The sequence below is a fragment of the Hippichthys cyanospilos genome, chromosome 6 (genome assembly GCF_059441005.1).
Source record: "Hippichthys cyanospilos isolate Australia breed blue-spotted pipefish chromosome 6, RoL_Hcya_1.0, whole genome shotgun sequence".
NCBI classification, from domain to species: domain Eukaryota; kingdom Metazoa; phylum Chordata; class Actinopteri; order Syngnathiformes; family Syngnathidae; genus Hippichthys; species Hippichthys cyanospilos.
Window position 1 is genome coordinate 17,174,407 of NC_142374.1, and position 15,051 is coordinate 17,189,457.

The 15,051-nt window shown below is 40.9% G+C and overlaps 2 protein-coding genes across 4 annotated transcripts in view; one reads left to right on the forward strand and one right to left on the reverse strand.

Annotated features, from left to right (window-relative positions):
• The window catches only part of ca12 (carbonic anhydrase 12), an 84,359-nt gene that overhangs the window by 61,710 nt on the left and 7,598 nt on the right, over nt 1-15,051 (reverse strand). The window contains exon 3 of one of the 3 annotated variants that reach the window (XM_088417060.1): nt 10,752-10,821. The exons of the other annotated variants lie outside the window; for them this stretch is intronic. The gene's annotated coding sequence lies outside the window, so the exon portion shown is untranslated. The remainder of the gene's footprint in view (nt 1-10,751; nt 10,822-15,051) is intronic. 3 annotated transcript variants of the gene reach the window in all.
• ciartb (circadian associated repressor of transcription b) lies at nt 1,676-13,485 on the forward strand. Its single transcript, XM_088417070.1, has 6 exons — nt 1,676-1,823; nt 4,652-4,976; nt 6,180-6,255; nt 6,804-6,882; nt 10,202-10,328; nt 12,082-13,485. The coding sequence occupies exons 2-6, from the start codon at nt 4,692-4,694 to the stop codon at nt 12,451-12,453; spliced, it is 939 nt and encodes a 312-aa protein (XP_088273196.1). The 5' UTR covers nt 1,676-1,823; nt 4,652-4,691; the 3' UTR covers nt 12,454-13,485.

Sequence of the window (15,051 nt, forward strand, 5' to 3'; positions counted from 1 at the left end):
AAATTGTCCGGTGCATTGGGGGGCGGGGCGCACTAAAGAAAATCCCCTTGATCTATCAAAATGCCTAGCATGGTGCAGTGCAGTCTACCGAATTGAAGGATCCTTGCACAAAAAATGACCTGTGTCAGTTTTTGTTTGGTTATTCTATAAAAATAGGGCTGTAAATGTTCACTAAAACTCATGGCACACTAGATAGAAATCAGCTATATTTAGTATTATTTTCTGTCTCTTAAGTGCATTGGTAAACGTGTCAAATCACACTAACGTCTCCTGTCACAGTCAACCACAACACAGAGGCTTGGAGATTTGCGCTTCAACCAAAAAGTATGCCTTCATGTCCATGATGAAAATGCCAACATGTATGGCAAACGTTTATACCATTAAATCTGGTTAGAAGCACTACGTGCACATTTTAACTGTAAGAGTGAGATTTAATGGTTTTATTTATGAAATATTTATCTGAGTGAGTGACTGCATCAGGTTGTCAAAAGCATCAGCAAAGTCAATCGGGACATTTGTTTTTAGCAAAATTTAAACCTAACCTCTGTCAGTCAGAATTTACGTTACTGAGGTGATGTACTCTAGTTGATGTAAAAGTGAAGCTTGTTCTTTCAGAGACACTTCCCAATACATAGAGCACAAGTGTGAAAGTCAACGCTCATATTTTTTGTTTCCAATAGACCTTTTGAACAGTTAGTAGCAGCCACTGATTTCAAAATGTGTATAATTTATTTGACTTCACAGTCATCGCGGCCCTTCGACAGAAACTACAACTACAATGTGGCCCACGCTAAAAATCGGTTTGACACCTCTGACATGACATGACATGAATAAAAACACACAGATAACAGTGTTTTCAGCAAAAAAATAAATAAAATCTGATGTTATTTGTAATAATTGCAACATAAAATGGCTGCTCTCTGGGTTCAGCCACGAGGGGTCTATTAATAATCCATTCATTAGGGCAAAATATAAGGGCATAATATATTATTGACAAAATACTGTAGATACTAAAGTCAACATTGGTGTGGCGTCTGTACGGAAGAACCTAAAATTACTTTGTCTTGGTATTACTGGCATCTGTATCAACTTGGTATTGATATGAAAACAAAATCTCAAATATTGCACGTCTGTATCGTTCATATATACAGCGAGTCAGTGAATTTGCATCTTGATTTACTGTGTTGTATAAAAACTAATAATTCTATAAAGTAAATTTTAATGAATCACATGATTACTTAGGTGATTTATATTAATTAATAATTGGTTTGTCTAATGAAAAAACCAAGCTGATACTAATTCGCAAACTCTTACTAATAGTACTAGTTGTTCTTTAACTTGCTGACTGTGCATTTAAAAGGCCGCGCCACAAAAGCCAGCCATCATGATGTCTAGATGACATAACGAGGAAGAACGCTTCTGGAATGCCCCCCGCCCCCTGCCCAAAAAAAAAAAAAAAAAAAAGGTTGACTTTTCGCCCAGCTGAAACGAAACCTAGCCGCGTGTTCACGTGTTTGTCTCATTTGCATGTCATTTACATATGTAAACGGATCTACCCTATCACGCGACTCGCGCTAGCAGAGAACAAGCCCATTTGTCAGCCGGGCCCTCCGTCGGAGCAAATGGGCGAGTCGGCCGCCCTCGGCCCCGCCCCCTCAGACACGTTGTCTCGGGAGAAGCAACACGGGCTACGCGTTGGGTCGCGAGACCTCCGCATTCGCTCCGAGCACGTACAGCACGTCTGCTTAGCTCCGGGTCCGAAGACGCGCTACATTCATTCGGCTGAACAAAGGAACAGGACCGGTACGCTCCACAATTTAAAGGTACGTGTCCGCTTCAGACCCAACGCACGTTCAAACATCCCTCTATGTCAGAATAGTTCCATTCGTTTATGATTATTCACCCGAAATCCTCCAGAGGAATTTACAAGACAAACGCCGGGTGTAGTAAGGATTTTATTTTTATTTTTAAAGAGAGAGAACGCGTGGTGGGAGTTTGAATTGAATTTCTTTCATTGTGCGTCTTTGTGTGCTTTTCTATTGTATGATCCCAGTGTCCGTTGCCAAATTTACGAGTGCCAATGATGAGGAAGTCTTTTGTGTCTGAACATCTGCGTCATTTACTTTTGCTTTTTGCTTTTGGTTTTGGTGGGGAAACATTGTAGAGATTTGTTTTCTCTTCAAACATTGTGAATGCTTTTACGTTTTATGCGGTAGAAGTGTTGGGCATGTGTTGGAGGCTCGCACTTAACACAGCTAAACGCAGATATTGAACGTGGATTTAAATAGTTTCAGTATTAATCTTCATTGGTTTAACGGCATGATACTTTTAAAAAGCCTGGCGTGTGTGCCATGTGACACGTGTGTCAGGTGTGTGTTTTGTAACATCGAAACGAATCAATTCGGGATTAAATTAATACTTTTCAGTCGTGCATTAATGTCCCAAAGCTAATTCAAGAGTCATTTTTTTCTATTTAGGTCCTTCATAATTTATAGTACAGACATTGAGGATTATAGTGTAGTATTATTGGATTAAATAAGATTAAACTATGTAGGCGGAGGCAGACACTTTGACACAAGGGCATGGTGTAAATTTGTCTCCGCTGTTAGTCTCTTTGGCATGGAGGGTGAATATTTTCTGGATTTATTCTGTCTAACCTGCGATCATCAATTGATTTCTGTCTCACTTGTCCATCGCAGCTGTTTGCCCTGTTGCGCAGCAACCTGGCCATGGCCCAAACATTTTCTCAGGTTATTTTATTGGGATTTTGGTTTGTCTCTTCTTGTGGAATCAGCAGACATTTCCTCCACGCCGCTACTTGTGCGATACGATCAGAAGGGACAAAGAACCGGAGAGCAATTAACGCTCCTTCCCAACAAATTTCACAGGAAGTTAGAGACATGGCAGGCGCGAAAGCATTCGAGCCCGCCCCGAAAATAATCCTGTGTGCTCAAAATGTTTCTCGTGCTTCCTGCACATGGCGAGAGATCTGCTCATCACAGAGGAAAAATGTTAGAGACTCTCCTCTTTTTGTAAACTGTTCTTTAGCACATCCGAGGGTCACTTGCGTTGATGGGGTGGAGTTCAGCCGTCTGAGCCACTGGTCACCATGGTGGCAGACCCCTGCCCCCCTCCTTGAAAAAACAAGCACTGTTTATGAATGAGTGCAAAGCAAGCAAGCAGCCAGGAGGCCTGCTGACTGTGCCCCAATGTGCCAGAACGCTCCCGTATGTCCAGTTGTGACACTGGGATGTCACCATGACAATGATTTGGACAATTTTGAGAGATGCGCAGGACTGTTGTGCGGGCTTTTGGGTGGTTGCCAGACTCTCTGTTTGTTTACTGGTTCAGGTGTTAAGTTTGCAAAACAAACAGGTGATTGTGGTCATCACCATCTGCTCAAGCTGGCTTTACTTTCATTTAAGTTGGAGATATTGGGTCGGGGGGGGGGGGGGGGGGGGGGGCTTTATATGGTATTTTACTCGTTATACAACACATGATATTTTTTCAACCAAGATCCCCATTAAAATCTCACGTAACCCCAGGGGTACTCATAACCTTAATTTTAGAACTGCTGATCTACCACGAACTGTCATTTATAGTGAGAAATGCATTCCAGACCCACCCGCAATAGATGAAAATGTGCTATGTATGGACCATATGAACAATTTTTATTGGTTTCACCCCTCCTAAACGCTTTAGACATTTAAACGCCTGTTCGCACTCGTTTGCACCGTTCTTGAAATGTGAGCTCGCGTCATGCTTTTTGTCACTACTAGTTGAAAAGTACACTAAAACTGACATAGCCTCCTGAGACCCAGCCTATTCGTTTGTGTAAAGACAGTACATGAGACCTCATTGGAAAGGGCAGGATGTCCTCTACTGAGTAGGATTGCTTGAATGAGTCAAAAGATAAAAACCAAATGCTAATGTCCACTACAGAGGACTAATGAATAGATTGTCTCAGGAGGATATAAAACAAAATCTTTGCATATGTTTAACATTAAAATGTTTAAACAAATCATATTGTTTCATCTAATCAAATCTACTAGCCTTAATGAAAATAATGCCACACACTTGCTAATGGAATTAGTATTGATATTATGGTAATACCTTCCAACAACTGCTGCTTTAAAATGTAGAGAGCGGCAAAGAATAAGAATAGAGCATGCATTAGTAGAGATGGACAATTGAAGCTTCATAAAGCATTTGTGATATTTTTGGTTCCCAAAGATGGCACGAAACTTAATACATTTCCACTGCACTAGTCTTCGTCTTTAAACCAAGAGCACCATGCAGAGGGTTAAAAAATATCCCAAGTGTTTCATGAAACTTAATTTTCCCATCACTATACACTTGTTCTCACAGGCATATATTGTCTCTGGCCTGTGGAAATTTCTATCACTGGAGTCAGATAGGGACCTTCTCTATCTACCACTTCCTCTTACGCTTAATTACATTGCACCTCTTACAGTAGATCTTAGTGCTGCCCGGCAGCGCACTGAAAACAGAACAAAATCAGACTGAATAGCGTGTGTGTGGGGGTGTGTGTGTGTGTGTGTGTGTGGGGGGGGGGGGGGTGCACACCTCAACTCAGAAGTAGAAGAATATTGTACTGACTGATGATATTAATGGCAACTCTCTGTTCCAGGTCAGTGATGGTCCATGGTAGTTAAAACCTGCAGCCAAGGATGTCTGCTACAGATTCGGACAACTCAATCGACTGGCTCGCTAGCGACACAGAGGACAGCACCAGCGAACACGAGTCGGAGAAGACTCGCAAGCATTCAGATGCTCATTCCACCGACAGTCGCTGGTGCCACGAGGGGTCCACAAGGGGGCGGGCAAGGAACGCCATTGAACTGTGTAAAACGCCACAAGGCGAGAAGACGAAGCGACGCCACAGCTTCACGGAAGAGGAGGGAGGACGGATCATTTCCAGTCAGTCCGAGAAGGGCCGACTTTTCACCCTAAAGGTGAGCTCCTCCGTCAATCACATTGGACTCCCACGGGTTGGTGTCAGCGAAACTGGGCCGTGCCCTCTGACCAGTACCAACTATGTGACGTTTTTACAAGTGCCTCATGAATGACATGATGAGCGGGAAAGACCCACCTCAAGCCACCAGGGTCAGCAGAATTAGTCATCCTTTCTGCTATAAATCCTATCCGCAGAACAAGGGGTGGAGCCACAGGAGCTGAGTCATTTTTAACCATTTAAACTGAATAGCCATTAAAAAGACTCACTTTAATTAATTTATTCCATGCCAGTGGTTCAAACCTGTAGACCTTGCCAAATTACAGATTGGAACAGTTGGTCTTGCTTGTGTTCACATCCTGTTTTGCAAAAGCTACGTCTGCTTCATAAATGGGATGACATCATATCATTTCAACACAATGTTCCCATTTAATCAACAAGAAGAACTCAATACAGTAAATAAGAGGACAACCGAGGGGAACATTAAAAATTGTGGTCTTTCTTCCTGGTGTGTAATTGTTAGACATGCTTGGATTTTTTTTTTTTTTAACTCATTCACCACCATTGATGACTGGAGACATCAAATATTTGAATGACTTTCAGTGAATGAATTAGTAATGGCTTTCCCATTGTTGCCTGGAAGTAATGATTCTCTAACCATTGACAGTAGAGCTGTCAAAATTCAAGAATTATTCAATCAATTATCCAGTTAATTGGTAACAAGTACTTATTTAATAGAGACGCTATAGAAGTTGAAATGATCCAAATCTTCAGTGTAATTGGAAGCACTGCTCTGATTGGTGGAATAATTGACAAAAATGGATTCCAAAACCATTCGATAGTGACAGCCCAAATTGACAGACTGCAGTGGGTCGAGGTCCACAATTTTGGTACCATACCATTCCAGTTTGCACTCCTAACTCTGACCTCTATTTTTGATGTAAAAAACAAATGAAGTAGTTGAGGTCTACGTGGGTAAAGCTCAACTTCTCCTGGTTGATGTCATGTCATTTTTCTTTGCGCCAAAAAAACCAGCTTGTCTATTAACTCATTGACTGCCGGCGAAGTCAAAATATATCTTTGTATGTATAAGTGTTGAGTGCAATTCTATTTAGGCTACGTTTGAATGAAACACAAAAATGTATTGTTTTCTGTATTTTAAGCTAAAGCCATTCATTTCATATCAATGTGTTATTGTTTTCAGTGCATGGAGCTGCAGTGTTATATTCAGCCACTGTCATCAATCTTGAATGGCCTTCGTTCAGGGAGATACCGAGAACGTAAGTCTCTTATTGTACGTGCTTAGTGCGTATCTGTTAGGCTTTTGTTTTTACCTATACATACACACCCCAATTAACCGCAACAGCAACTGTCTGAAAATGGCCTCGCACGGAAAAAAAAAATAACACATCGAATGTTTTTTTTAGCAACTTGACAACAGGCAATGTCACACTTCAGCCGTCACTGTAAATGAGATGCCTGGCAAAATGGAGTGAGAACATGGTGTACCACATTTGTATAGGGCGAGAGCCACTCTTAATTAATGGCCTGATACAGTAGGCACCGAAAAGGCCTCTACAAGAAAGCATAACGTCATGTTCAGACAGCCTGTTCACTTTACGATCCCAAAACCTTGTGTGACCCTCCACTACCCGGCCACAGAGAGGAGGAGTTTGTTTTTGATCTCTCTCACATACATACATACGCACACACACACGCACGCACGCACACAAATGCAAGTTTTACGCAAGCCATCTGTACCGCACACTCTGCTCTGTCCTGACATCAACTCGCTCAGCTCATGTGTTACAACATTTTCCTTCAACAGGACTCAGCAGTTTCCAAGAGAGTGTTGCAATGGACAGAATCCAAAGGATCTTGGGTGTTCTACAAAACCCTTACTTGGGGTATGTGTCCTTAACTAAACCTAAATATAGTACTTTAACACATGCAACACCGCTCTGTTTTGGATTGTGATGTGTTTGTTTATGGACAGAAATACTTGGGACATTACAATGTAGTTTGGACAGGCTTTCAATTTGGAATTTGTAGCTCACCTGCGGGATTTGTTGTGAATTTGTGAAGTCCGAGGTCACTTGGACCCGAGAAAGCACCTGGCTCACACTCTTTTTCTCAGAACAAAGGTGTGTGAAGGGGTCAAGTTCTCCCTTTGCACCATTCCCTCACCCACAAGCACATCAAACTCATTCAAGCATGAGTGTAACTGTTCTTACAGAATTTGGGAACATACTGTAGAAATTTCCCAAATGCGTAAAGAGAACTCATGAACTGATCATTTTCTCCATAAAGTGTATTGGGCCAAGCTTGTGTGAAATTCCAAAAATACTAGTCACCAAAAAAGTGATTATGAGTTCCTTACTTTTAAATCAGGTGTCCAAAAATTTACTAATGATGACATTTTCACATGATTCATTCAATTTGTAAACCGTAGAGAAACTCCAAACATGCAAAGCTGCAAATTAACGATTTACAAGTAAACTATCAACAGCATTCTCTTCAGAACTTTCTGGTATAAAAACAATTGTTTTGTTCATTTGCTTCCGTGTCAAAGTTAAATTTCTGAACATATCACATTCATTGATTCAATTAAAATTGAATGAAAAAAATTAGAAAAATAAGCATAGCTACGGCAGATTTGTTCTGTTGTAGTTCTGTTGGTTCTTTACCAGTTGGTAAATTTGTAGGGGCTTATATTTTTGTGGTTTAACTGTGAATTCAACAGTTCACTTTCGTGGAGGACTACAGAACTGTGAGAATGTATACTGTTGAGAAGTTGAAATTCCAAGAATTTGAACTATTTTGATTAGAATACTATTAAACAATCAACTATCAAGATGATTGATTAATCATTGCTGTTCTAATGTACACCCTTTAAGTAAAAAAAAAAAAGTTTCCTGGCCCAAAAGCTAACCCTAAGTGCAATGTGGGAAATTGTCCAAATTGCGATGGCCACCCTCAAATCTGACATGGCTGCAACACATGACACAGCGGGTTTCGAACCCTCCGTCCACTGCACAGACACTGAATTTCCTGCAAAGATTGCAGGCTCTCACTGCAGTCAGGCATCTCGTTAACAATGAATAAGGCTCCATGTGGGAGCGGCGCTCGAGCCTCTGCTTGATTAGACGCTATAAGGGCGGGTGACATCACTGCACCTTAAAACAGAATATTTTTGTGCGCTTTAAGCCTATTGTATGTTTGGACCTTAAAGCAGAACATTTCTGTGCCCTTTAAGGCTATTGTATGCGTGTACCATACTTGGGTATTGTGATAGTTTTCTTTTCCGCATCATGAAGGTGGCTTGCACAGTTTAATAACATCCGACACGAGAGCCCATCCAAAAGCTTGCTTTACAAAGATAACAATGTTCAGGTTGCACTTCAAAGAGAAAGGATTTCTATTGTTTTGCTAACTATTTAGTTTCATAAGAGATAGAGTAACCACAGTACTTCATGGATTCCTCTGGGAAATTTGGTATGTTCTGACTCAGTGCAGCAAAGTACAAAACACACAATAGATGGGAATGCGGGGGGGTGGGTGGGTGGGGGTTATATTTGAGAACAGATAGCTCAATGAGAAAAACATTTCTGTATAAGGTTCACTTTCGATTTTTTTTTTTTTTTAATGTACTTAAAGTATTTACTTGAAGCGGTGTCAAAATGATTTGATTCATTGAGAACTCAGCGATTATAAAATTGATGGGCCACCATTGGAACTCATTCACTGCCATTCATGACTATGACATCAAAGATCCATTTTTAACTAGACAGCTATATATATATCCCAAATCCATTGTAACTAGCCTGGCAGTCCATGAGTTGATGATTGAGTAATTATTTTAAGCCAGATTTAAGGCTAAGATCCATTTTTGACGGCGATAGACGTCAAATATTTGTTTTATTGGGCTGACTTTGAAAGCCTCAAAACTCATCCATGACCATTGACGGCTATAGACGTGAAAGATTCATTCTCACTGGGCCGGCAGTGAGTAAGTTAATTGTTGTAATCAAAGAAAAATCGTTTTTGTTATACTTTAACGCAAAATAAAATAATCAGATTGATCTGGAGTAATCATCAAATCATTGATTTCAATAATATGCATTAGTGATGCCCTCTTTGTTTATTAGCATCAATATAATGTTTAAATATAAAGGCAGACGTTTTGATGCAAAACTTATCCCATCATATAAAAATATACGAACTAAATTGGGATTTTGCATTTCACTCAAGACCGTCAAAATAAACTCAATGTTCAAGCAAAAATAAAAAACAACTTCCTTATCCGTAACTGCTGAATGCAATCATGTCCAAATCAACAACTTGTATTTGAAAATTCAAAAGCAGCAGTTCCGTAACAATGCATGTGATTACACCGACTCTCTAAGAATGAAACAGCGTCTTAATTAGCATACTGCATGCAACGTGCTGCCTTTGCCGGTGCTCTGACATCAGCTTTAAGTGGGCACACGCTAATTGGCGCCTTCAGCTGCCAGCTGCCCGCCGTCTTCAGGGAGACAAAGAGTGGGTGTGGCAGCCTCCCCGTAGATAGTCTGGGTCGAGGCTGAAAGGTGGATTTTAAGCCCCCCTCCCCCGTCCCACACCTCACCCCCTTGCCGGCTCGGCCAGCTGGCAGCCCCAACAGCCACACAATGGCAGATAGGATCAAAGTGACTTTTTTAGCAGCCACTGTTACAGATAATCTTTCACATGAATTTAACATGCTCTGAAAGGAGTAAGGAAAGAAGGTCGTGATCATATGACACGGGCTAATCCCTGCCCACCATCTGGTTTTGATGGGCTGGAAATTAAAGGGCCGACACGTTCTGCCCGCCTTCAATGAGAAATGCGTCACGGCGACGAGTTTATTTTCATGGTGACGCTGTTGGAAAGCGTTGCGGCTTTAAATTTAGAGGCTAGTGGAACTCTTCTACACGAGGCCACGTGTGCGAGCCAAACATGTGAGAAATGTACCGAGGAGAATTTTCCTCCCCACACATGGAGCGCAGGCTTTTTTTTTTTTTTTTGGAGAGTGTAATTGTTCACTTGGCTCTTTGAGAGCGCATATTTCCTGTGTGAGCTTAAAAGAGAGATAAGATTTTACCCAAGAGGTTGGCAACATTTCAGACAGATTACTCAGATTCATGCAAGCGTAGCTCATAAATTCTCATGTTTTTCCTCACGCTCTGGTTTTTTTGCCTCTTTCAGGGAGAAATACATTGGTATCATTCTTAAAATGGAGGACATGCTAAAGAGTTGGTTCCCCAACGTAAAACCCCTCCACCAACTGGCTGTCGCTCACGCAGAGGAAGCCGTTCCTACCAAGAAAGCCAAGGTACATTTTCAGAAAAAAAAATGGTTTCATTTCAGGGAGTCTCGTCGTCAAGAACAGATGGTGACAACACAGGGAAATGGGGATTAAAATTCTATTATTACTCAATCACTGGTCTAAGACCGTTAAGGGAGGATTGAAAGCTATTTTTACCCACGTACAGTATTACAGTCTCGTGTTCCATGTGAACAATCACAGAGCAGAAAAGGTAATTTTGAAGGAGTGTCCCTGAGGGAATAATAAAGGTCAGAACATTCTGTGACATTCTGTTGCCAAGGTGTAACACACCCTCATGTTTTTACAATTTGACTCACCTTTGTTGGGCAACTTACATTAATACGCAATATCCAAATACTTTGTGAACGACACCTATCATAGGAGCAAAGAGTGTTTACACCTGTCAGCAGATCATTTCGATTTACTGACCGCTTGGGTTAGCTTGACGTCAGCGTGTGTCTCGAGCCACAGCGTGAAACCAGACAAAGTTGGCAACTACCTGTAGAGCCCAACAAAGCCAGCATGGAAAAGGATAATTAGACTTTGTTTGCAAGCAGCAATGTGAAGCTAATGTCGGATTAAATGACCAATAGATAGATTACTGTCTGATTGTGATAAAGCAAAGAAAAGAATGTGTGGGTGGGCACTTACCACGGCTTGTTTGGATTTTTTTTTTTTTTTTAAATAAAATTTGCAAAGAGCAATCCTTTAACCAACTCATGAACAAAATAATCGACAGAATAATAAATTATGAAGCCGTTCGTTGTCTGCTGTTTTATGTCTCCTTTTTGCTACATTTAATTTTCACTCCTTTTAGTTAAATTTCCCCCAAATCTGAATGTCAGATATATACACAAGGAAAACATAATTATTATTTCAAGAGGTGATTAATCTGTCAAATATTTTATTAATTAAATGACAAATCAGAGTTTTAAAATGTTTTAGACACAATGACAATCTGCTTTCATACAGGACTTAATAGGGCCAATCAATTGATTGATTAATCTGTCTATTATGGCCTCTCAAAAATAATATGCCAAATGGCCAATATGTTGATTACTTTAACATTTTATGGGTGTCAACATTTTTTATGTAATTAATGGCAAAATCTTCAATAATCTTGTAATACATTTTACTCCAGTTATTTTCTTCTTAGCTTGTAACATACTTGAGTAAAATCTTGCAAATAATTCTAAGATTTCAGACTGATGGACTACTCGCTTTCTTTGACTGTTTAATTAGATGCTTTTCCTATAATATACTACCGCGAAACAAAACTACCAAATCTGACTTTTTTTTTTTTAGTTGTTGCCACAAATCCATTTGATTAAAAAGAAATATCGGTCAGGCCCAAGAAAAGAATCTGAAAATATTTACAGTAGAAAGGCTGAAATTCATTTGGACAATTTTAGTTCTGAAAACAATCGATTATTGAAAATAATTCTTTCATTATTTTGGCAATGGATTACAGTACTTGTGAAGCCAAAACCAGTTTTATGCTGGAAGGCACGGCAGCGCATGGAACGCTACGTAACGCTGGACCCCGCAAACAAATGAGAACAGTGCCTGATTTCAAGACCGTCTCTTAACGTCTAGACAAAATGTATGGGGGTCATGACTCGACACATTTTTATCTGACACATTGCTATCGATTCCTCTTTTTACACGTTATCCGCTCATACAGAATGAATAGGACACGTTCTGTAGCGAACACGGTCTTATCGATTAATCTCAGTTGCGGTGTCCCTTTCCTCAACAGCTTTCCCAGGTGACGCCGAGTGCAGCAGTGACCGTCGGCGATACTTCGCTGGCCTCCAAACCCCTCCGAGTCACCGACCTCACGCCTCCCGCCGCTTACTCGGCCGGCAACCTGAAATGGCTGCACACGTCTCCCATCTGCTCGCCAACGGCGGAGCAAGCCGCCCCCCGGCACGCGGCGTCCCCTAGAGACCTAACGCAGGACAGCGCCGTGTCCTCCAGCACGGACAGCTCGGCTAAAACAGACTCGGTGCCCAGAGGGCCCCCGCCGGGTAAAATCAACGCGCCTTGTCTAGAGCGCCTCCTCAAGTCGACGGAAAGCATCATCACCCGCAAGGGGACATCGGGTTTGATGGACAGCAGCTGGTCCTAGTCCTCATGGGGAGTGGGGGGGCCGCTTAGCCTGCACCCGAGCCTTGACTACTCTACCAGGGAGGCCAGTTTAGCTCGCTTCACCCATTCCAAGCCTTCAAAAGGGACGTGACAGGTTTACTTTTTAGTGTGCAAGACAACCGTGTTGTATACCGTTTGTGGGGGAACGACAAGCGTCTGCTACAGTTCCCTTATTGGTGACCTTTTTCATTTGCACTCTCGGGTAGCGTATTTGAGGGTGGGGAGGAGAGCAATTTCACCCTAACTGGAGCGGGCGTCCCGCTGTAGGTTCCGTTTTGAGATATTTGTGAAAAGCGCCATCATGCCTGCGAGGTGAAGGAAAGTCAGCGGCGGTCTACATATTGTTGTGCTGAAATGTGACATTATTTTCTCCTTCTCATGACTCCGATCTTTTAAGTTTATTATTTTTATTTTTTTTGTGACTGTTACTCATTTTCATACTTTGGAAATAAGTCTTTTTGGTACAACTCTTCTACCTCAGCGGGCACCACATCACAGTTGACGGGCGAGCTGGGGAATGTGAACGCATCGCTCGCCCACTGTGGACACCTCAGCGGATTCGCGGTGAACCCGCCGGCGACAAACAGTGAGCTCTGGCAGGGATCCTCAAGTGGTGCCATTGTAACGAATGTCCACTTTGAGTCTCCCAGTAGAAGGCAAACAGTGCCTGTAAAGTCAAGCTGTGCCTGCACGCCGGTGTAATAACAGCAGAGAAGTGTCGGGATTTCCTGCTCCGAGGCTTGGATTGTACAAATCAGGAATTGTCACTCTCCTGCCATTCATTCACTTGGAAAGCGTAAATTATTCCGTTCTTGCCAACCCATTTCTGTGGTGGAGTAGAACAATTCTTATGTTTTGCCACAGACCGTATGTTAGACCAGCAGAGCGGGGGCAAGGTTGTTCCCTGTGTAAGCCTGACAAGAAAGGTTGTCGATTTACTCTGAAAAGTGGCCTTTATAGTGTGAAATTTTATACTTTCAAAATAAATGTGTGTATATTTGTTCAATGCAAACCGACTGTGTATTGTTTTCATAGGGTGCCTTTAGACGGACAAGCTTTAAGAATGTTCACATTTCAAAACCTGATGAAATTTTAAATAACCTCCAGGCATTATCTCGTGCTGCCGCCTCACACAGTTGTCTCCGGGCGTTAGGTGGGATGCACCCTCAACTGCTTGCCAGCCAATCACAGGGCAAACAAAGACAAACATTCACTCTCCCAAACACACCTAAGAACTATTTAGAGTGTCCAATTTACCTGCCATGCATGTTTTTGGAATGTGGGAGGAACCCGGGGAAAACCCACGCAGGCACAGGGAGAACACGCAAACTCCACAAGGAAGGCCGGAGCCAGAAGTGAGCTCACGACACGCTAACCACTCTACCATCGTAAACAGATTGTACGAATATTAATTGGACTTCAGCCGAATGCAAAATCGTTTTGACAAACAAAACTAAATGGGCACGTTTGATAGCTAACCAATCAAATGAATCCTAGCAAATGGCATGTAGCTGGTGGCAAGTCACGACAGTTTACAACACTTCAGTGAATGTCAGCAAAAGATGTGAAAAACTGGTGGCGACAACCATTTTGTTCAATTATCAATTGATCATTTAAAGACCTCGGAGTGTCCAAATCCTACGAACTTCTCATTAAATATTCTCAGGGTTTTTTTCTCGCAATGAAAATGAAGGATTATCCCTGTGTTGAATCAAAATAAGACACAAACTTTAGCTTTGGAAAATAATGCTCGGCTAATTTTGTGATGTTCCCCATTGGTGCATTGTTTTCATTTAAGAAAATAATTCACAATTTGAAAAGGTATAGAAATGATTTTTTTTGATTAATTGATTATTTGATTATTAAGATGATCATTGGATGCAGTCCAAAACAAAATGATTAAAATTAGACAAAAAATACTCAAACATTTTAAGTGCATGGAATTATATATTTACATTCCATTACTTATAGTATTAAGTGGTCAAACATATCGGGTCCCTTCGGATTTACAGCTACTGTAAATTAAAATGGATAAAACAAACTAATAGTTTGCTATAAAAGAGAAGAATCTAGAAACCTTTCTTCGTATGATACAGTATAGTTCTACACCACTATAAATTACAACTTCAACAAATAAAAATTCTCAGTTAACATACTGTATTTGTGGACTAATACAAATATTGTATCTTATTTAAAAGTACTGTTATACATATTTGAAAGTACATACATATTCATGTGACTTGCAAATGAGGAATAAGGAAATGGTTCTGATTAAAATACAGTACATATGATTTTCACACAAACATTAAAGGGATATTATACTAATTTAACCGTTTTCAGCAGCAAAATGTTCATATTTTGTCAACATATAGTAACCATATTTTTGTGTACAATTAATATTCTTAAAAATGCATTTTATCACCTTTCACATTTGTGATCAACAGAACAAACATATGCTCATGGTCGTCAAACAAACTTGTTTTCTCTATAATTTTAAGGGTTACAGCCAAAAATAATTAGATTGTGTTTTTTAAAACACAACAATGTTAATGTGGTTGTTTATTATTTGTTTATTTAT